The sequence below is a fragment of the Macrosteles quadrilineatus genome, unplaced genomic scaffold (genome assembly GCF_028750875.1).
Source record: "Macrosteles quadrilineatus isolate MER2022 unplaced genomic scaffold, UCM_ALF_1.0 Scaffold_2__2_contigs__length_208266976, whole genome shotgun sequence".
NCBI classification, from domain to species: Eukaryota; Metazoa; Arthropoda; class Insecta; order Hemiptera; family Cicadellidae; genus Macrosteles; species Macrosteles quadrilineatus.
Genome location: NW_026542595.1, coordinates 72,393,967 through 72,417,721, shown reverse-complemented (window position 1 = coordinate 72,417,721; position 23,755 = coordinate 72,393,967). Strand labels below are relative to the sequence as shown.

Sequence of the window (23,755 nt, the reverse complement as noted above, 5' to 3'; positions counted from 1 at the left end):
ACATTTTAATTATTCAATGCCAATTAGCAAATCTGTGGCTTAACTTTTCATTTATATCTTTTTATGAGCTTTAATTCAAGCTTTCGTCGCAGTTTCTTACTTGTTCCGTACCTGAAATAAAATGCCTTTACAAAAACCACAACAGAATTTTTTTAATGGATGAAAAATTCTGAAACTTACAGATTTCCATTAAAAGTATATGTTCTAAAGGATGTCAAAGTTTCATGGCGATTAGATCAGTAGTAGATACACCAGGAACCTCTGCTACCTGTGATGAGATGCTGGCCCCTCCAACGGCACAAAAGCGACGCCAAATGACTCCTATGGAAGGAAGAGTTTAGTTCCACTTTCCATAAGGCGCGGCGCTGAGATGCGTGTGGGATGATGGAGGAGAATCATCAGAATTTGATAGTCCCTGGACGGGGGGGGGGGGGGGGGGGGGTTTCAAGTGAATCGTTTGGAGATTTCTCTACATACTACTATACAGAATGATGTTTCAATGTTCTGAGTTTTTACACAAGAAACGTAAACCAGTGGTTAAGCTAAAGGACAACAAATAACTAACTATGTTGCATTGCATTTAGTGTTAAATATTCCAATTTCTATTTCGTTTTCATTTTACATATATGTATTGAATAATAATCATATTCATATATACAAAAGAAAAATAATTCTTATGTATTTCATTTGGTGTTAAATGTTCCAATTTCCATATTTTGTTCATAATTACATTATACGTTGTTCAGTATTTCGTATAAGTATTTGATGTAATATTATTTGTCAGGCAACTCAGCACTGCTTTATTTCAATTTTCTATCGTTATCCCTTCCACAGGGATAGAGAGAGGTCCCGTTATTCTATAACATTACTTGTTTAGAGGGGTCTAAGTATTCCCTCATTGGTGAACTAAAATATAGCAATAACTTTATTGGTCAAGACGGTCATGTGTACCGATTTTGTTGTAAAAGGCAACAAATCAATACAGGTTAATGCGAAGAACAGTCAGCTGGTTTCAACAATAGATCAGTATAGACCAGAATGCACCACGCACTAAAGACGGAGAGGGGATAAGGTTTAGCCGGGCGGCCATCTGTTTAAATCAGTACTCAGTCCTTACCCAAGTCTCATCGTAGCTAGTTCGGTAAAATTGTTTATCGTTCGTGGAAATTAAATTCATTTCGCGGCGTTTGGTCGGCCAATCTTAAATTTCCTTAAAGTCGTTCAGCCTATATCCCTAAGGGATATAATTGCCTCGCGATCGGAAATTAGAATCAGTGTTTTTGTCAAAAAGTGCAAAAGTTCGTTACCGGCCAAACGCAGTCCGCCATTTGAAAATTTCTCAAACGATTCACGAGTTCAATTGATCGCGTGTTGTAGTATACCGGCTAGTTACGTTTTCCCATCCTTTCCCCTTTGTGTTATATTTGTGGACGTCCAAACTGTAAGTAATTTTGTGTATTTATTTGTTAAATTAAGATTTTCAGTGAGTCGCACTTTGGTAAATTTTCCTGTCTTGTTTTGTCAATTCATGTAGAATAAGCACATGTTCATAGGTTCGATCACAATTTGTTGATTTTTAAATCCATTCATATTGTTGCAATCCGCTTTATTTATTAGACTGTGATATTTCTATAGTATTAAGAATAAATATTTGAAAATGTTTTTATAGGGTAATTCAGAGTTGCTTTGTAATATTTTTATATAGTATTTGAATTTTGCACAGAGTCATTATTAAAAGTACAATTCGTTACAGAGTGTCACAATCAGCATTTTAATTTGGGGGAATCATTTAATATCAAAGGAGGGATTAGGTTGCTGGTTCGGCTGAATCGGGAAGTGTTATCGGAGGCTGTGCCAGTTTGCATATAGACGAACCGCCAAAGTGCCAAATTAGCTATAAAACAATAAGCAACGTTCCAGTAAATATTATTACGATTAAACGCAATACTGTTTAATCAGTTGACCTTCGAGAATCGACCTTCATATTTACATCGTTGGCCAACGAACAGGACTTGTTTGGCACTGGTCGTCTCAAATTAAATTAAATACCACTCCTCCGTTGACACCTTCGAGATCGGTGTGAAACCGCGCCAAATATTCCCCTTTGAATAAATCCGTTCAACATTCTCAGACAGATCAATTCCGTCTGATTGTGTCACTCAAGGTCATATTTTTATATTGCACCACACAATCAGAAACTGTCAAACTGGAATCATTGTAAATCTTAAATAATGCTTAATAAATCAAATTGTACTCACTTTTAGTTCTCAATAACCTGGTAGTTCTTTATTATATGCTATAGTATCAAATTGGTAAACAAAAGGTAATTCAGTAAATAATAGGCCACTACAAAAGATTCACCTTTTAAGTGCAACACTAAACACTAGTGTAGTAGTGAGCAAGTAAATTCGGTGTAGAATTAAGACTGGTAAATTGCTCTCATTAAAGGTATTACTTTTTTGGAAGAACTACAAACAGTGCCAAGGGCGTCCCCTAAGGACCTTTTGGGAATATTTATATTTTGCAGGGCCCACTCATATTTTTTCAATAACATCAAGCTTCCACTGCCAAAAAGCTCTGTCTGATATTTTTATTTTCTGGAGTTCTTCCAACCCAGGGGCAACCAACATTTGTAAAGATTCATTTGAGAGCATTGCAAGGAGCAAATATATTTAAATACAATATTTAAATATATAAAAGTAGTAGGAGGGAGTTGTTTTTTATTTTTCTTTACAAATAAATGATATCATCGCGTGATCTCTTGGTACTGTTTGTGTCTGTGCGATTCACTGAAATTGTTTAGATTATAAGAGATTCTATTATTATTGTTATTGTCGTTGTGTATTGTGCTGTAATTAATTGTCAATTGGTTTTTGTCATCGTGGAAAATTCGTTTTGTTAAAGTGAGATATATTATCGTAAATTGAATTATTTTCCTAGCGGGAAAAATGCACCAACAATTTGGGCCTGGGTATAATACAACTGCGAATGACCGACGCGATCGTATGTCAAGGAGAAATTTAGAGGAATTAATCGATTTAAATGCGCCGATACACCAAAACAATGAGCATATTCCACCAAATAATAATGGAGTTAGTTTAGGTAGACAAAATCCCGATTGTCGTTTACCGATCGTAAACGATGACGAACCATCGTCAAATAGACAAAATTCCGCTTGTCGTTTACCGATCGTAAACGATGACGAACCATCGCCAATTAGACAAAATTCTAATAGTTGTTTAATGGACCTAAACAACCACGAATTGACTGAAATGCTATCAAGTACGTCGAATGCAACTCAAGATAACAGTCATGCCAACAGCTCGTCGTACGTGGATATTCAACCTTCAAACGGCGAACGTGCGAGAGAGATGGAGATAGTCACTGCACAACAACGCGCGTCATTTCCTGTAGCGACTGGTTCACTGTCCACTGTTGCCCCGGTCAGTGCCACTGTACACCACCCACACCCACACACTCGACCTCTCACATACACTCACCATGACACACACGTACACGCTCACGCATACAATGTTAGTCAATCACTTACTAAAACCGATCAAATTGTGGTAATTGAACTGATTAATAAATTGAATACAGTCGACGGCACAGATGAACTTGAATTAATTTCATTTCTCAAAAACATCAAACCAATATTTGATATTTCTCCGAATTGTCATACAGAGATCATTAAACTTATTATCCCTAAGGTCAAAGGTCAAATGTTCCAATTGTTTTTAGAAGCAGTATCGAGTAACGCACGCTGGAATGTCTTACATGACGAGATATTACACAGATTTATTCCGTCAATTAGGCGACGAGAGATTGCATCGTTTGAGTTAGATCGACCACAACAACCGAATGAAACTTTTTCAGAATACGTCGATCACATCATATCTATCGCATTCGCTTTAAAATCGTCAATGTCAGAAGGCGAGGTGATTGAGATTGCTTTGACAAAATGTAATCCAACTGTTCGAAGTCATTTTTCGTTCGGTCAAATGCCACAAAGCTTATTTGAGCTAAAATCATTCGCTAATAGAATCACTAGTTCAATGCGTGCCGAAGAGAGATATTTTGGTAATGCAAATCGACGCCCATTGATTAATTCATCGCCTAGGGTTGTGAATCAAACTCGTCATAATCCAACTACGTCGCAAAACGATCTACGTAACAGACCCAGGGAAAGAATTGTAAAATGTTATCGTTGTCAAGGTGAAGGTCATATCGCTAGGAACTGTAGGGTTTCTTTAAACTAGATTCCGACGTTGTCAAGGGCACACAACGTCGAACTGTAAAGTTATCGCCCAACAAAAGTATGCAAGCAACAGATGTATCCGCGAAACTGCCGCTAATTAAGGTATTGTTTGGCAACAATATAGACTGCCTATCGCTGATAGACACTGGCAGTAGTAGGTCATTGATGAGTAAAACGCTTTTTAATAAGTTGCGAAGTGCTAATTTGATCAAACAGTCAAGTAAAATTAATCAATCAGTAGAAGTCGCGAACCGCCAGAAGATAACTGTGCGGACAGAGGTCAAAGTTCATTTTAAGATAGATAATCTGTCATGGGACTACAACTTCTGGGTAGTCAATCAACTTCCGTTACAGTTAATATTGGGGTACGATTTTATGAAGTTTGCGCGAATGTCCGTGAATTTAGGTGATTCAACAGCGGAGTTTAAGTTTAGGGAGAGTGTTAAATCATATTGTTTGATAGGAGAAGGAGAGATCCCAACTTGTGATAAACCCGATTTAGGTGATTCACCGCTCACAGACGACGAACGAAATAAATTCGAAAACCTACTTCGACAGTTTAGCGACGTTGTCACAGACAAAATCGGCTTAGCCAAGACTGAGCCTTACAAAATTCGTTTTAGTAAGGATATTGTGCCATTCCGACAAAGACCTTACCACGTCCAGCCAGATAAGATGGTAATAATGAGAAATACTGTGCAACAATTATTAGATGAAGGGGTAATAGAAAAAAGTGTTTCAGAGTTTAGTTCTAGCGCCTTCCTAAGACCAAAAAAGGAACCCGGAAAATTTAGATTGGTAGTCAATTATAAAGAACTAAATAAGTTTATTGAAATGGACAGTTTCCCACAACCAGAAGTAGATAAAGTTTTTCCTTATTTTAAAGATGCTCGTTATTTCACTACACTTGATTTGAACAATAGCTATTACCAATGCCTATTACACCCTGATAGTAGGAAATACGCCGCTTTCAATGTAGGATATGCCTTATATCAGCCTCGTACTTGTCCCCAAGGAATAAAAATCGGTAGCCAGGTGTTAGGACGCATAGTCGACGAAATGCTAGGAGACTTAAAATTTAAATGTGTAATAAACTTTGTCGACGATCTCTGCATTTATAGCGCAAACCCACAGGATCATTACAATGACTTGAAAATGGTTTTGGAACGTCTAAGGGCCGCCGGACTTACAATCAAACCCAGCAAGATCACCTTGGCAAAGAGGGGCATGCGTTTCCTGTCACACATAGTAAAGGATGGCAAACTGTATGTGGACGATACTAAAGCTGAAGTTATTAGTAATTTTCCTCGACCACGCAATTTAAAGGGTGTGCAACGATTTATCGGCATGGCTGCTTTTTATGCCAAGTTCATACCTAATTTCTCCGAAATCAGTAGACCATTGAACTACTTGAAAAAGAAAGGCGTAAGATTCAGGTGGGGTCCCGATCAACAATCTAGTTTCGACAAAATAAAGCAAACATTGTCCTCACCCGTCGTACTTCATCTTCCAGATTGGTCCAGGAGATTTATAATGTCGTGTGACGCAAGTGAAAACGCCGTAGGAATTGTCCTGGAACAGGAAATTAATGGCAATAATGTTCCAATCGCTTTTGCCAGCAAAACATTCTCAGGTGCTCAATTAAAATACAGCATGTATTTGAAGGAATTTGCCGCTGTATTGTACGGCCTGGAAAAGTTCAAGGATTATCTCACTGATAACCCATTCATCCTTAAAACCGATTGTATGGCTGTAACATATGTTATGGGCTCCGACAAGACTACTGGTATGTTAGCGCGTTGGAAACTACAATTTTCACAATTTCCATGCGAGAAAATCGAGCATTGTAGGGGCACACAAAACATAGTAAGCGACGCTCTAAGCCGGATGTTTGAAGTCAATGAACCACAACAGACTAAAACCCCAGCGCCACAAAGCGACGTTGGCCCCGACCGAGTCAAAGTCAACAAACAACAGCCGACTAAAACTCTCACACCACAAAATGATGTTGTCCCCGAACAAGTTTTCTTTCTACAACACTTCCCTGAAACCTTTGAGTCACTGAGTTCGAAACAACGCGAAGACCCACAGCTCCTCAATATTATAAATAACATCGAAGATGGAATCGACGTACCGAATTATTTTATAAAAAAGGGTATACTACGTTATCAAAAAAACCCCAGAAATCCGTCTAAAATCGTCGTTCCGACTCAAATGAGGAAAATGTTAATGAAATATTTTCACGACATTTCAATATCAGCTGACCTAGGAATAAAAAAGACTATCGGGCGAATCACACGCGAATTCACATGGGAGAAAATTTTCGACGAGGTTAAGCAATTTGTCAGATCTTGTAGCCTTTGTCAGCTGTCTAAACCAGCTCAAGCGCTAAATATTGGCCTGATGAATTCTAAACCTCCCGAAAGATGCTTTGAACGACTACACATCGATACCTTTGGACCATTAATACGAACCGCAAATGGAAATATGTACGCATTAGTTTGTGTCGATACATTTTCAAAGTTTAGTTGGATTATTCCATTAAAGAAGGCAAACACCAAAACAATCATTGCAGCGCTAAGGGAAAAAATTTTCACTCAACATGGTTTCCCAGAAATAATTGTATCTGACAACGCATCCATTTTTAAGTCAGAAATGTTTAAAAGTTTTTTGTTCAGCTTAGGGATCAAACACATCAATACTTCTGTAGCTAGGCCAAACTCAAATCAGTCAGAAAGAGTCAATCGCAATCTGAAAATAGCGTTAAAGATATTCCATTCGCAAACACAAAAACGCTGGGATGAAAATATCGCATATTTAAACATGGGTTTAAATTCAGCCGTCCACGAAACAACCAAAGCGACGCCTGCGCGAATTTTCTTAGGACGAGAAATTAATCATCCATTGCAATTACAGTGGGACATCGATCAGGAAAACGATACTGACGTTACAGAGGATTGTATCGCAAAAATCATGGATAATATTAAATCAGCCCATCGCAAAAGTAGCGCCAGATATAATAAAAATAGGAATCCATCGCCGTTCCAAGAAAACGATTTGGTATTATATAAAAGGTACATACCAAGTAATAAAGCCAACGAAGTATCGCACAAATTGACTCAAACATGGAAAGGTCCATACGTCGTAACCAATGTGTTAAGTTCAGTAAATGTCAGAATTGAATTAGTCGAGGATCCCAGTATAAATCGAGTAGTTCATGTATGCCAATTGAAAAAATATTATCAGCGGTAGGTGGATCGAATCGTATCGTATTGTTTTGTATGTGTTTAAATGTTTAAATGTGGTAACGTAAGAATCTTTATATTGTATTATATAAATATTGTTGTGAAAAATTGGAGTAACAGTGAGTGATTTCCCTGACAGTGAATAAAAATCAATGATGTGCAACGGTGTAAGTGTGCTGGGCGACTCGCAGGCCAGAAGGATGTGTGAAACATGGACTATAGACGACCCCAGTGTTGATCTCAATGCCAGTGGGACCCGAGGCGGTTGGACAACCACAGACTTAAAATCAGCATTAAGACCCATATTGCCTCATCTCCACAAAACCTGTTTTATTATCTGCTCCATAAATGATATATTCAAGAAAGTACCCCCGAATCAAACCAAATCAAATCTTAAAATCATTACAACCCTCATTAAAGCCAGCAATAGAGACATTATAATTTCGACCATTCCCCCCCACCCTCAACAGAAACCCACAACATCAAAACCAAATCAAACAAATCAATGTGTTTATACAATCGTTACATAATCCGCCCAGAGTACGAGTGTTACAATTTCATAAACAATTCCAACCGTTAACTACAATAAAGAAGAATGAATACTTCAAACACACTTATAAAAACGGCAGAAGAGATATTGTCCATCTGTCGAGAGAGGGTTATCGCCTGCTTATCGCATCACTGACAACAATGTTATCGCCGCTCTCTGTCTAACCATTGTTGAGCGCCCGCCCCACCCTCCCCAGCTGACAGCACTACTATCGGACCATTGTTGGGTCACTGTGCTACTGATCCACTAGAGCCAATACACCTGTGCCACTACGCTGCCGACCAACAACAATGTACGAGCCCAGCTGTTCACCACCTCGGACAACACGCTCTGCTGATTACCACATGTGGTAAATCATAGTGTCTATTCTGTGCGCGGGATGCCTTTGTGTGTTTAATGAGGAAATGATCAGTTGGTGTCCTTGTCATAAAATAGATCATTGTAATAGTTTAGTATTGTTGTTACCATTATTTAAATTGTTGTTGCCTGATTGTTGTCGTTATTGTTGATTGTAAATTGTAATTGTGTTCATGTGTATCGTCGTGGTCCACCGGCTAGGCCAAAAATGCTCCGAGGTAGTACGATAGGTTTGACTGTCCTGGGCCGATCACGGATCATTTTTTTCTGCTAGGGGGCATTTTGTACCGATTTTGTTGTAAAAGGCAACAAATCAATACAGGTTAATGCGAAGAACAGTCAGCTGGTTTCAACAATAGATCAGTATAGACCAGAATGCACCACGCACTAAAGACGGAGAGGGGATAAGGTTTAGCCGGGCGGCCATCTGTTTAAATCAGTACTCAGTCCTTACCCAAGTCTCATCGTAGCTAGTTCGGTAAAATTGTTTATCGTTCGTGGAAATTAAATTCATTTCGCGGCGTTTGGTCGGCCAATCTTAAATTTCCTTAAAGTCGTTCAGCCTATATCCCTAAGGGATATAATTGCCTCGCGATCGGAAATTAGAATCAGTGTTTTTGTCAAAAAGTGCAAAAGTTCGTTACCGGCCAAACGCAGTCCGCCATTTGAAAATTTCTCAAACGATTCACGAGTTCAATTGATCGCGTGTTGTAGTATACCGGCTAGTTACGTTTTCCCATCCTTTCCCCTTTGTGTTATATTTGTGGACGTCCAAACTGTAAGTAATTTTGTGTATTTATTTGTTAAATTAAGATTTTCAGTGAGTCGCACTTTGGTAAATTTTCCTGTCTTGTTTTGTCAATTCATGTAGAATAAGCACATGTTCATAGGTTCGATCACAATTTGTTGATTTTTAAATCCATTCATATTGTTGCAATCCGCTTTATTTATTAGACTGTGATATTTCTATAGTATTAAGAATAAATATTTGAAAATGTTTTTATAGGGTAATTCAGAGTTGCTTTGTAATATTTTTATATAGTATTTGAATTTTGCACAGAGTCATTATTAAAAGTACAATTCGTTACAGAGTGTCACAATCAGCATTTTAATTTGGGGGAATCATTTAATATCAAAGGAGGGATTAGGTTGCTGGTTCGGCTGAATCGGGAAGTGTTATCGGAGGCTGTGCCAGTTTGCATATAGACGAACCGCCAAAGTGCCAAATTAGCTATAAAACAATAAGCAACGTTCCAGTAAATATTATTACGATTAAACGCAATACTGTTTAATCAGTTGACCTTCGAGAATCGACCTTCATATTTACATCGTTGGCCAACGAACAGGACTTGTTTGGCACTGGTCGTCTCAAATTAAATTAAATACCACTCCTCCGTTGACACCTTCGAGATCGGTGTGAAACCGCGCCAAATATTCCCCTTTGAATAAATCCGTTCAACATTCTCAGACAGATCAATTCCGTCTGATTGTGTCACTCAAGGTCATATTTTTATATTGCACCACACAATCAGAAACTGTCAAACTGGAATCATTGTAAATCTTAAATAATGCTTAATAAATCAAATTGTACTCACTTTTAGTTCTCAATAACCTGGTAGTTCTTTATTATATGCTATAGTATCAAATTGGTAAACAAAAGGTAATTCAGTAAATAATAGGCCACTACAAAAGATTCACCTTTTAAGTGCAACACTAAACACTAGTGTAGTAGTGAGCAAGTAAATTCGGTGTAGAATTAAGACTGGTAAATTGCTCTCATTAAAGGTATTACTTTTTTGGAAGAACTACAAACAGTGCCAAGGGCGTCCCCTAAGGACCTTTTGGGAATATTTATATTTTGCAGGGCCCACTCATATTTTTTCAATAACATCAAGCTTCCACTGCCAAAAAGCTCTGTCTGATATTTTTATTTTCTGGAGTTCTTCCAACCCAGGGGCAACCAACATTTGTAAAGATTCATTTGAGAGCATTGCAAGGAGCAAATATATTTAAATACAATATTTAAATATATAAAAGTAGTAGGAGGGAGTTGTTTTTTATTTTTCTTTACACATGTGACCACTGGACGCGTCCATTCCCGATACCCACAAGCGTCAGTCTTTCGGAAAAGCTCCTTGATGTAACACTCCCGTTCATCAAGTCTCTATTTTTTGCTCGGTTGATTTGGGACAGTTCCCTATTCACAGTGTATTGTAGCCTTCTTAGGCCCCCACATTCTTTATTTCGTGTCAAGCATAATGGTATTCTATGTTTTTTAAATTGTATTTTTAACTCTGTATTAACTCCCTGAAAAGTGATAGCTCCTATTCAACGTGAACTTCTTGTGCGGCTTCCGTGAACGCGTGTGAACATTACCTACAATAACATTTTCTTGAACTCATATAAACTAACCCGTCGTTTCGAAATCAAGAAAAGTGTTTTAGATTGGACATTATTTTCTCTTCCCCTCACACGTCTGGGCATTGTACCTCCACCGTCTTCCCCAACAGCTCATCAAGTTCATGGCTTGGGTATCGGCCATGTTGTCGTCATCTAGGCTTCCCTTCTCCACAACTCATGGTTAGTGAATATTAGTAATCATATCATAAAACCAGTTAAAATAATGCCTTAAAATAATTCATCATATCTCATTTGCTAAGACACCAAATGCTCCAATTTTTCGTAAATATTTTACAATTTAAGTAATTTTTTATACAGTCTACTCACAAATTTCGAAGTGTTCTAAAATACCATTTTACCACAAAACATATGTAATAAATAAAAAATTTAGTGCATGTATTCAACGTAGACTATTATTTTCTTATTTCTAATTTGAAGAAGGTTATATAGTTTTAAAATTAAATTATCACAATGTACACATTTAATAGTTTTAAAGAAAACTGTTTTAATTACAGTCTTAATAATTTACATTGTTCTTTCTATACTAAGACCAAGAATTATTGTCTTAGACGGAGGAGTTTTGCATTATTTTACCTATGAAAAACATTAAACGCTTTTAGTAAGTAACACAGCCACACGGAGAATCTTACTGCATTATCACTTGCATTCACATCCAGGTTACATACGAACCTCAAAGTGCGAAACTGTCACAAATAATTAAACTGAATACAAACCCAACATAGTTTGAATTAATATTATATGATCAACATAAATACTTCAAAAAATGCTGTAATCATGTACTATATACATTTTCTTAAATCAAAGCATTTAATCTTACCTTGTCTTAATTCTTAATCTTCTTAATCTTACCTGAGTGTCATCGCCAACATCAGTTCAATTGAGAATCGTAATCCTTGCAGTGCTGTTGGATCATTGCGTGTTTGCTCCGACACTTTCAGAAGAAAGTTCATCAAAAGATTTAACCGACATCCGGAAATTGAATACCTTGTCACCGACAGTTCGTAAAAGATAAAACAAGTTTCTGAAAGCACCATCTTCTGATCTTACCTGGTTGATGGGATGGATATACCAGCGTCTTCTTCGACGTCTCTTTTTCTTGAGTCTAAAGTAAATAAAAGAAACTTCTTATAACACTTAAAACAAATATTTACGCTTATACTGTTACTCACAATACGGTAAAAACAGATAGCTTTCATAGATAGAGGGTTATAGGGTAAATATGAGTTTTGTTGTATTTTTTAGTATGAAAACTTCCGGATTCCACATACTAAGTAACTAAAGTAAAATAAGTATAAAAACAAATACTAATTGTCATCTTTTATTGTTTGATAAACCGAAAGGTGGTTTTTTGTTTAGCGTTACCATAGGAGAAAATTTACAATACAGATTACGAGATGTAGTTCTTATGCGACTAAGGATAAAGCTTCCCCATTAATGTAATTTTTTTGAATACAATAAACACTCCCTCATCAGGTTGAGTTTTACTAACTCTCTTGATTAGACCATGTGAACTGGCTTTCATACTAGTTTTATAGGGGTTGGGGGTGAATATGGATTTCTTTCTAATTTAACTTGAAAACGTCCAACAAATTACAGATATTTTATTATCTCCATTTTCATCAATTAATGACATAAAGAGACTTATCAAAATCCGTTTTCTTTTGTTTTCTGAAAACTTGTGGAATTTGCATCCCTCCAGGCAGGAGGTTGTTAATGATGTTCTCAGCTAAGTTTTTTTTCCAAAGTCCAAAGATAATATGATGTTAATCCCACCAAGAATAAGTTGATAAATTTTAGCATAAACAAAATTCTCTGGACATTGAATACTTCCTAGATGGGAGCCTGTTCTGGAAGTCTAACCAACAGAGGCCATGGTGTTTTGTTGACTTGTCATTTAAGTTAGGACCCCACATTCACCACATCTGCACCGAGGCCTCAGGCAAGCTCGAAATGATCTGCTCTGCAACACACTGTTTGAGCATCCACGCCTGCTTGATCGTTCAATCCATTCTGCGCCGACCTAGCCAGACTACTTTGGTGTAGTCTGCTCGCCTTACTAACCAGCTCAGCCTTATTGACTGCCTTCGTTTCGTCCACACACGGGAAGAATGAGCGTGCACCTAGTTATGTTGTAACCTTAGCAGAATAGGTTTACGTAATAAGTTTCAGTCTGTTCTATTCTTATTTTAAAACGAATACTATTTAAATGTGAGTAACATCTTCTGTCTTCAAAGTCCGCAAAGTAAAATACAGTAACTATTGGACTTGAAAAAATACACTTTTTTTACAATTCTGTGTCATATGTACGCTATTTTCGTCATTGCTCGATATTAAAGTTTTCCTTGCAGGTTGGAAGGTGAAGATACTAATCAAAAACTTCAAGCGATGACCACTGATGAGCTCCAGCAACAGTATGAGGACGATTCGTGGGAGTTAGATCGTAAATGGTGTGTCAACCGAGATGCCCCGAGGAATAGGCACATCTAAATAAACTCATGGCAAGGCTGGTCACAGTGGAATATCAGCTGCACCAACGGGTGGAAGCGGATAATTGTATTAAATTAAACCTAATTCCTTAGTTTTAAGATTATTTGTATGCTGCATAAGTTTAGATTTTTGTAAATAATAATAATAATAAAACAAACAAGCTAACTAACTAATAATTATAATATTAGCGGATTTGGAAGTCTAATGAAAATAGTCAGTGCGTGATTAATTAGATTAGCGATAAAAACGGGAATTTGACCCCCTGTCCATATAACTAGAGTTTAGACAACTGAAGATGTACGGGCCGGATTTTTACCCCGGCCCGTACATCTTTAGTAAAAAAACACAATAAATAAAAAACACACTTGGCACCACATTAGGTACTCATGCTCCAACAAAAATGATGTAAACACAACACTACAGAAAATAAAGCAAGGGCAACGGCAGAAAGTGAAGCCCTTTTAAATTCTGTCAAACAAATTGAAATACCGTAAGGTTTTCGTGACAACATTTTAAATAAATTTAAAGGAAACGACGAAATCCCTTACATATGTAGGACGGACGCTCTTATCATCAAGTTTGGTGTATTTAGCTTTGATAAATATGGAACCACGCAGACGAACGAACCACAAAACTGAGAGACCAACCCTAGAGCAAGATCCCTCCTTAGCACTTAAACTCGGCCATCACTTAAAAGTGTGCCAATCTGTTAAGAGGCACAGCGTTGATGCAAAAGGATAGGAAGCTGGACCAAGAAATGCAATCATTCATCCAATTAATGGATTTAGAATGGACTGCAAAAATATCTTCAGCCCTTGAAAGAAGGAAATTCAATCTAGAACAATTGTTGCCGATAACAGAGGACCTGGTTTCTCTAAACCGACATATCCAAGACGTCATGAAATCGTGCAGCACAGAATTAGAGTTAAAACGAGGATCCCTGTGTAGACACGTACCATGCACTAGCTTGCGCAACATTAACGCGGTTAATGCTTTTTAATAAAAGGTGATCGGGTGAAGCTGCCAAACTCACTACCGAACAGTACAAAATAAATCCAGAATGGACGAGGACTGAGGAACTAAAAGGAACTTTAACTCCAATTGAAGTAAAACATACCAACAGATTAAAACTCATTTGATTTCCACTTGATTTTATCGTTGATTTCAGTGAAGTTCCCTGGAGTATTCAGGTGAGACAGGAGGACCTGAGTTCTGAGGATATCATCCACACACATAGGAACAACAAGATGCAGGGGAGACAGGGTGAGGTGTCCGTAAACACAGATTTGACTGAGGTCAAAGCTGAGCTTGAGAAACAATCTGAGGAAGTCGTGGAAAGGGCAGACATGATAGCAGAGAGTGAGCGGCCAAAGAGAAAGCGGTTGAAGGGCGAGTTGGATCTGCTGCATCAAAGGGTGGATTTACTGCAGCATGAGGCAGACCAGATAGCCGAGAATGAGCAACTCAAGGAAAAGTTGGGTAAGGACGACTTGAATCGGTTGCAGACTCAGGGCCCCGGAGGAGAACTATGGGCTTGCCACATTCATCTTGGCGGAGAGGAACTTTACACCTTCCCAGTCAGCACATAATGTAAAAATAACGTTATTTTCAAGTGAAAAAAGTGAAAATGTAAAAAGTGAAAAATATCATATTTTTTCACGTAAAAATAACGTGAAAAATGTAAAAAAGTAAAATATAATAACCATTTTCACGTTATTTTTACATTTTAGTTTTACTTTTTTTTAACTTGTTCAATAAGAAAAAAAAACTGTTCCTATTGTTTCCCCACGAAATTCGCATGAATTTGAAAAGTGTAATCGGTGCCCCTCCAAAATTTAAAGTTGAACTGGGTTAAATTTTGTCATCCTTTATTTTCATGCATGCTAAGTTTCATAAAATTTATTGATGAATTAATAATATTATATTTAGTTAAAAAATTAAAAAAGTCGAAATCTGGGTTACACGAGTTTTTTAGTAAAAACATGATTATCTTTTTAGCACCCCATAAACCCATTTATGTGATGCATGATGCAGACGTAATTTATTTATTTGTTGTATGCTACTTAACTTTTATTAATATATGTATTTTTACAACATTTTGTAATTTTTTTGTGACGTAGCATGTAATTGTTGAATGGTCAATAAATTCTTGATTCTTGACCTATATTAATTATTTCATGATTTAAATCCAGAAAATATTAAATAAAATATAACCATCTAGTAATTTTAAAAATGGGTTTATGGGGTGATAAAGAGATAATAATGTCTTTACAAAAAAAAAATCGTGTAACTCTGATTTCCACCATTTTTAGTGTTTTACAAAAATTACAAGGTACATTTACATAAATGGCTACACAGTCAGCAATGGTCTACATTAAAGAATAGTCCAGAACAAAAAATTCACAAGTGTTATAAATAGGGCTGTTGGCCAAAAAGTGTTAAATCGGTCAATATTGGATACGTTAATATTTTTTATAAAATGGTGAAAACGAATCGATTCACATCTTAGTTTTCTTGGAGGTGTTAGACTACTTATTATCATTCAAATATAGTATAATTTCCCGCTCCACAACACCACGGCCGACGTGAACGCGGACTACGGCCATTAGAAGAACTATCTACAGATGCACTGCCAGCTTGCAACTCGTGTCATCGATCGATAGTCTATCGATCCTTAAAACTTTGACCAATCGCTAAAAAATCGATTATATCGATGTTACTGTTACCGATTTGACTTAAAGTTAATATTGTTAAACTAAACATTTTAAATTCGGAAAATAAGTATAATGGTTTACACTAAAACTTCAAAAACATACTGCGAGTATTAATAAAGAATAAAGCCCTTGGCAAAAAGCATGTATTGTATTTCTCCACTAGTCCACTCCACTCCAAAAGTCAACCATAACAAGAAGTATCGACCAAAAAAGTTCGATATTTGCAAAACATCGATGCTCGATAGTAACTACTGTCACAATACTCAAATCATTCGCAGAATCGCAGATCGCCATTTTGTTTTGATTGAGTTGAATCTTGAATGTCTTCTTTGTTTATCGTTTCGTTATTCGTTACTGAGCGAGTTTTTGCTTAAACTTTAAATAGACAAACAAACAGTTCTGCAAATATTTAAATTAGTGTATATAGTAGATTTTTAGCCTATGATTAATTTTAGTTAAAAAATCCCACTCCACAGAAGAGCCATACACCTACCACCTCGTCCAATCTGCCAAAGGTAAGAAGTTTAATGAGGTACTGTATTTTGTAAATATTTACTAGGCCTATTCCGTGCAGCGTTAGTGCAAGAAATAAGAACTAACTTGATTGAGCCCTAACTAAAAAAACTCTTAAGTTTCGAATTTTTTGTGTTGGATTAAGAAATAGGCCTACTCAAAGAAATGTTAACTTCACTTTTGGCCGTTAATTAGGCTACAAATTACTTTGCTTCTTGTTTTTTGTTAGGCCTCTTAGGTCTAGAATTTATGTTTTTGTTTGCTTTGAGTTTAACTTATTTTTATACAGGCTAGCCTAGACCTAGGGCCTAGGCTAATTTACTGTATCGAAAATGCCTATTGCTAGGCCTACCTACATGTATGCTCAGTGGAAACAGAAGATTTTTAATTGGGTCAAAGAAAACTCTAGCCTCTTGAGTAAAAAAGTAGGCTACTATAACTTAAAAGCATCAACATAGCCTTATAAAAACCGGTAGACTAACTCTATGAAATAATTTAACTTGTGTCTTTGTGAGTTATTTGTCTACTTAGACTAGGGTTGCCACCTTAGGTCAGGAAAAAATCGGGACATTGCCCCCCTCCCTCCCGGATTAACATAGGCTTAAGTTAAATGCGGGCATAAGGAACCAAAATCGGGACTGTCCCGGCAGAATCGGGATGGGTGGCAACCCTGACTTAGACCTATGTTATAGCTTGGTAACTTGCATTAACTTATCCTTTTAACTTAAACTTAATAAGCTAAGTTAGTTTAGTTTGCTGGCACAAAGGTGTGTGAGGATTATGATGTTGGCTATAAGTTGCTGATTGTGTGTGGAAGTCCAATCAACTAGGTACGCTATATATAAGTTAACTTAAGTTATAAGATTTGCCATTCCTTGGAAAACAGGCTGGGTAATTCATGTGGTAAAATTGGAAATGTGTGTGTTTGTTGGACGAATGGAATCTTTTGTTTCATTGTTAAGGTAGTTAGTTGCTAGGTTGCAATTGACAAACCAAAGAAGACAAAGAAGTAGGCTCATTAAGTCTCTTCGCATGCCAAGGCCTCTTTGATGCACAACGTTTTTTGACTTGGCAACCAGATGATAGTGACAAGACAATCTGGAAAATATACAAAGCCAGAACCATTGGCAATAAAGTATATGGTGAGTATTTATCTTGTTCTGTAATAAACTCGGATTTATAATAGCCTAATGGTAAATTAACTGGAAAGGATAAAAAAAATCTGTAAATTTAAAATTCATTTCATACTATTCTAAGGAAATTAATAAGCAGTTGTTCAGTGCTTTGGGCATATTTAAACCAAATTTTTTGTGTATTTGTTTAGCCTTACTTTATTTCATACCGTTTAATTAAAAATCACAATTAACTAACCTTGGGTTGCACTAAACCTAATTACTCCTTAAAATAATGTTATTTTAATGGGAAATTGATTTTACAATTTCAAGGGAATATTTTGGCTTGGGCTCTCTGGCTTCCAAACAATTTATTATAAGACTAGTTCGTAGGTCTATAGTATGTCGTTTTAAAAATATTTTATGTCTTTTTTAGATGACCTACAGAAGGCTCGCGAGAAGTCAAACCAGGCTCTGATCAGGTCAGACATCGAGACTGATCTGGAGGGAAAGAAAAGAAAAATTACCAAGAACCGAAAATATCTTGATACTGACAACGATGATTCATCCTCTTCCGATATTTGCCTGACAGAGAAAGAGGAAACGCCCAAGAAATTTAAGAAGGCATTGTGGTCGTCAAAAGTGACATCATCCCCCCTAAAAATTCCTGGTGATTTGCCAGATTTTGACACACTTCGGCGTAGCCCAAGAAAACCGCCAAAAAATGTAGTCCCTTCTTCGTCAGTGCCAGTGCCAAAAACAGGCTCTAAAGCCACCACTAAACCTACTCCAAAAGATGCAGGCCTACCGTCAACTTTCCCAGGAATGAGGCCATCAACTTCTTCGTCAGCCCAAAAAACAGGCACCAAAACTGGCAGTAAGTAGTTTATAATCAATTTTTTCTAATAGGCCATGAAAAAAACAGTCATATTCACAGAGGCATTAGAAAGGTGGAATAGGTGCAGCCACACAGGGTGAGCTAGGTGAAATACAAATAGTTGTAAAAAGTCAGTGAGTTTTACATTAATTATGAAAAACATAAGTTATTCCGTACTTTCCTTCCTTACATATAGATGATGCCTCGTAATTTTTTGTGAATTTCCCCTTTAGAGAAATAATATTTTAGTGTTGTAACATTTTTTTCCAAATTATAAGAATGTTGCATTGTGTCCATTGGTTAGAGCATGCAAAACACAAATTATTTTGTACACATGTGTATTAAAACGTTTGCATGGCTACAGAAAAACAGTAAACTGTTGTCGTTTGCTTGTTCATGGATATTTTTCAATCAAATTGGGGAAAAATATTTTATAGTATGGTACCTAAAACCCTTAACATATAAATGAGGAATGAATTTAAAGAAATATTTGATTTTAAAAATCTAATCAGAAAAATTAAAATTTGCTTAGTCTGCAGGTTATTGGTAATGTAAAATTCTTAAGTATAAGATTTATAAGTGCTGGATTGAGGTCTTTTGTATTCAATTAATAGTAATCATACTGTTTGTTTATTTTCCAGATTTTGAAGAAATTTGTATAAGGAATCAAAATATTATCAAGAATTACCTTCGACAAATTTTGGGAGAATGTGCTACACTTAATGACAAACTCTCCCAGTTGCATCAGCAACGAGGCACAACAGCTGCTATCGAAGAGGAATCGGTGCTCCCGACCAACCTCCCGATAACTGATCTGGAAGAACTGCTGGCCTTAGAAGATGCTCTAGAGAGCAAAGCCGTCGAGACTGATGTGGTAGGAAACTGAGTATTTATTTTAAAATCAGAAGTGATACAAGGTCTACTTGCTTGGTTATCTCTGACTAACAAGTAAATCAATTCACCTAAACAAATTGCAATGGATTTCATAATAGCTAGTGTATGACTAGCAGCGTTGCCAACACAACTTGTTCTTTTTACCTGCAAAATCCGGTGGTAATCCACAGAATCGAGTCCTGAATGCCCAGAAAATCCCCTGAATTCTAATTTTAAAGATTTTGGCCAACTTAATGGTAAAAACCGCATTGTAACCACGTTGTAGTGGTGCATTGAGAGAGTTATTAATAGGCATATTTATATCATTCTTATATTGAGCAAAACAATGTTAATCGTCAATTGAAGATTTGGCGCACATACCTAATAGCTTTGACTAAAAATACAGCTTCAGTATCCAATAGTCAATGCTAAGCTAATACAAGAGTTTACCTTCTGACTTCAAATTAATGTTAACAGATAAGTTAGTTGTTTTACTATAACAAATTTCACAAGTGATTTCATTTTTAACATAACTGTATATCTTGTCGATTGTACAAAGTTTTTTATTTTGTTTTATTTTATTTTTCAGGTTAATTATCTTGCTCGGATGGGCGGCTCAAATATGGCAGATGCTTGCAGAAGAGCACTGCGATCAGCAATTTTGGACGCAGTTGCCTGTCAATATAGTTGGGCTGGGCAGAAGGGGGAAAAATATTCAGCACTCTGCGACTGAAAACTGTTATTTTCAGTAAGTCTAAACTATACTTTTCAATTTTTAATAGTATATTTCATAACAAGAGTGGAAAGAGGGGTTTTGCATGTTCAAGACCATTTGTTTAGGCCTACTTCAAATAGTCGAGAACATGCAAAACACTTCCTCTCGAGTTTGAAAGATACTTTTCACTACACTACGGAATAACGAGTTATTGTTTATGATTAGATAATATTATTTGGTTAAACAAATTTTTAAATTACTGAAATAACAAGAAACAAATTGTAAACAAAACACGACCTCTGCAGTACACTGTACAGAACTAACAATAAAATTGTCTATGGCTGTTCCATAAGGATGAAAAATCTACTGAGGGAGTAACTTTGTGCTTTAAATCCCATTTCTTTACACCCAAGATGACAAACAGTTAACCACTGGCACCAGAAGGTATACTATAAAATATAACCACTTCACCCACAGCAAACAAAGTAACTGTTACAAGTGCATACCATCGGTAGATTTACTCGACTCTGCCTTGGTAGTTGGGGGGTTTTTGGAGAAGAGTGCTAACTGATGTAATCTATATTTTGTGCAAAAAACTGTTTAATTTGCTTTCAATATTTTTAATCATAATTTTGTACCAGTAACTGGCTCTCTTCTACACAAACAAAACTTCAATAAAGTTCTTCAGGAATGAAATGTGGAAAATTTACGCCAGTTTATTTAAAAACTGTTTGACCAATTCGTAGAAATGTCGTTAGTTCATAAGCTAGTATTTCACCTTTAATTGTTACGTTAGCTAATATGTTGATTAATTACGTTGATAACATTCCCATGTTAATTAGGAGCTGTCCTGAAGCAATTTCCCGATGCTAAGGAAAAAGAAATGGAAAGGGTGGTGAAGGATTGGCTGAGGCCTTCAAAAAATCGCCTTCTTAGCAAGGAAAAATCAAGGTACGCAGAAATTTGAGTTTTCTCAGTTCATTTTTAAGAAGGTCTATTGTTTCATTAAAATGGCTCACTGACGAGTATGTAACCACCTATTTGGAACACTGACGAGTATGTAACCACCTATTTGGAACACTGACGAGTATGTAACCACCTATTTGGAACACTGACGAGTATGTACCCACCTATTTGGAACACTGACGAGTATGTACCCACCTATTTGGAACACTGACGAGTATGTAACCACCTATTTGGCTCACTGACGAGTATGTAACCACCTATTTGGAACACTGACGAGTATGTAACCACCTATTTGGCTCACTGACGAGTATGTAACCACCTATTTGGAACACTGACGAGTATGTAACCACCTATTTGGAACACTGACGAGTATGTACCCACCTATTTGGAACACTGACGAGTATGTACCCACCTATTTGGAACACTGACGAGTATGTAACCACCTATTTGGCTCACTGACGAGTATGTAACCACCTATTTGGAACACTGACGAGTATGTAACCACCTATTTGGAACACTGACGAGTATGTACCCACCTATTTGGAAGCAAAGCCCTGTCTGTAGCCATTAGTTTTGGAAATTCCAAAAAGAGGCATATTAATAAGAGCGCAAAATATTTCATTTACATGGCAAAACATTAATACCCCATTTGGATAACTGATTTTTACAATAAAAGGTTTAAATTTAGATTCTAGTTAGTTGACTACAGCTGTTTCATGTTGTTATAAACATAAAAAAGCTGTAGTCAACTAACTACAATTTAGGATCATTGACGGATACAGGTAAATTAAACCTTTTATTGTAAAATATGCGTCAAACAACAATCAAACACTTTCTATCCTAAGCTTGAGTATAGTCTGGTGCGTTATTTTGCTGAATCTACGATGATGTCTTACAAAATCATAAGGGTTTGCTCCAAAAATAAATTACAAGAGAAAATAGCTCATCTCAAATAGTTCTTAAAATACAAGCAATTGTATTTTATTACATTTTATGTGAGTTGCTGTAGTTGAATTATTTCAATAATAATATCTATGGTTCTTACCGTCAACGCAATCAGGGGTGATATTCTACTATGGCCGTTTTGTAGTTTAGTGTACCACTACACACCTGACGATGGAGTTATTTCCGAAACGGCCGTAGTGGAATATCACCCCCGATTGTGTTTACGGTAAGAACCATAGATATTATTATTATGTTTTCACGCAATCTGCCACACTCAAGAATATAATTATTTTAATTAGCAATCAAATATTAATTTCTTAATAATTTGTTTCTAGAAAAAGGGGACCAGAAGGGGACGAGGTCCAAGATGATGTCGATCAGGAAAAAACCAAGGAGTTGGACTAAGGATATTCCATATACATATTTCTGTCATTTGTACTATGGTTTTTATTATTTCACTTATATATTTCTGTCAATATACATTTTTTTTTAAGTGTGCATTATTTTATTTAATACCTCAATCTGTCAAATGACTTACTAAATCATATTTGATGACTTTAATGGGTAATTCGATCAAATAGACCTACCACTTAGTTTCAAGACACCTCTTTTGTGACTTTTCAATTAATTTTATTATGATAAGTAAATACATTTTCCTTTCAATGGCATATATATTTAATATTTTACTTTTACAGTCTGAAACAAAAAATACTATGCCATTAATCAATGTGCTTGCTTTAAGATTAATGAATGGGTTATGCCTTCTATATCCATGAATTTTATATTTTTACAATTTATTAGTAGGAATGTGTGTACCAAACATTTAATGAAAATTAAATATTTTTTGTATAGCAACAAGTATCATTAAACGTTTGGGCCCTTGGGCCAACTGAAAACTTTTTTTTTGATTATGTGTGATATTGTGATTAATTGATTTTGTTTTCTGGACTTATTGAGATTTTTAGACTTATTGAGGACGTTTAAATTTCCTGAAAGTTTTAAAAACAATTCTTAATATAATTGTTTACAAAACATGAAAGTTGTATGACTATGGTTAGAAAATAAAACGATAAATGTTTTGAACACGTTTTTATTAGGTGAAAAATGTAAAAAATGTAAAAGCAGGATCGTTTTAAAAACGAAAATATTAAGTGAATAATGTGAAAATGTTGTATTGTAAAAACGAAAATTTCACGTTTTATTTTCGCGTTATTTTTACGTGAAAAGTTGTGAAATTTTCACGTTATTTTCGCACGATAATAACGTGATTTTTCCCATTTTTATAAATCAAAATAACGTGAAAATGTAAAATGAAAAACGTTTTTTTCACGTGAAAATAACGTTTTTGTGCTATCTGGGTTGGGTACCTGCTGGACTATGGCTTTTTGTGGGCCACTCCTCGGTCCTATCTGCACATGGAATCACGCTTCCAAGTCGTTGGCCTGGGTGGGGGCACGAGGCGGTGGCTCAGATGGTAGCAGAGCGTGGTTTTTGTTTGTGGTATGGTGGCCGTGTTGTGGACCTTGCGGTTTCACGACTGGGTGACTTAGAGTTCCGATCACTGTCCACGTTCTGATTTGTTTTTGAAAGACCGTGGATGGATTGTGCTCTAGGAAAGTTCGGGCCTGGCAGTTTTGGGGAAGGTTCTTGTTGTTTTTGTTGTTGTTGTTGTTGTTGTGGTGGGGGGTAAACACAATTTTATTCGGAGCTCGCCCTTTAGCC

The 23,755-nt window shown here is 36.4% G+C and overlaps 1 protein-coding gene across 2 annotated transcripts; it reads left to right on the top strand.

Annotated features, from left to right (window-relative positions):
* Window positions 1-18,053: 18,053 nt before the first annotated feature.
* On the top strand, window positions 18,054-22,440 carry LOC128983927 (uncharacterized). Of its 2 annotated transcripts, XR_008489973.1 has the most exons (5): window positions 18,054-18,534; window positions 19,176-19,408; window positions 19,997-20,155; window positions 20,965-21,073; window positions 22,369-22,440. XR_008489973.1 is itself a non-coding variant. In XM_054403206.1 (3 exons), the coding sequence occupies exons 1-3, from the start codon at window positions 18,081-18,083 to the stop codon at window positions 20,138-20,140; spliced, it is 831 nt and encodes a 276-aa protein (XP_054259181.1). In that variant the 5' UTR covers window positions 18,054-18,080; the 3' UTR covers window positions 20,141-20,255. The 2 variants fall into 2 exon arrangements, 1 of the variants encoding a protein (XP_054259181.1); XM_054403206.1 differs by lacking the exons at window positions 20,965-21,073; window positions 22,369-22,440 and having other exon boundaries at window positions 19,997-20,255.
* The last annotated feature ends 1,315 nt before the right edge of the window (window positions 22,441-23,755 follow it).

What these genes read in the sequence shown, in the direction of transcription:
- LOC128983927 (XM_054403206.1), top strand. Translation starts at nt 18,081, where the DNA reads ATGTCTTTTTTAGATGACCTACAGAAGGCTCGCGAGAAGTCAAACCAG. An exon ending in AACAGGCACCAAAACTGGCA is followed by an intron (nt 18,535 to 19,175) that starts GTAAGTAGTTTA and finishes TTTATTTTCCAG; the next exon opens with ATTTTGAAGAAATTTGTATA. An exon ending in AAGCCGTCGAGACTGATGTG is followed by an intron (nt 19,409 to 19,996) that starts GTAGGAAACTGA and finishes TTTATTTTTCAG; the next exon opens with GTTAATTATCTTGCTCGGAT.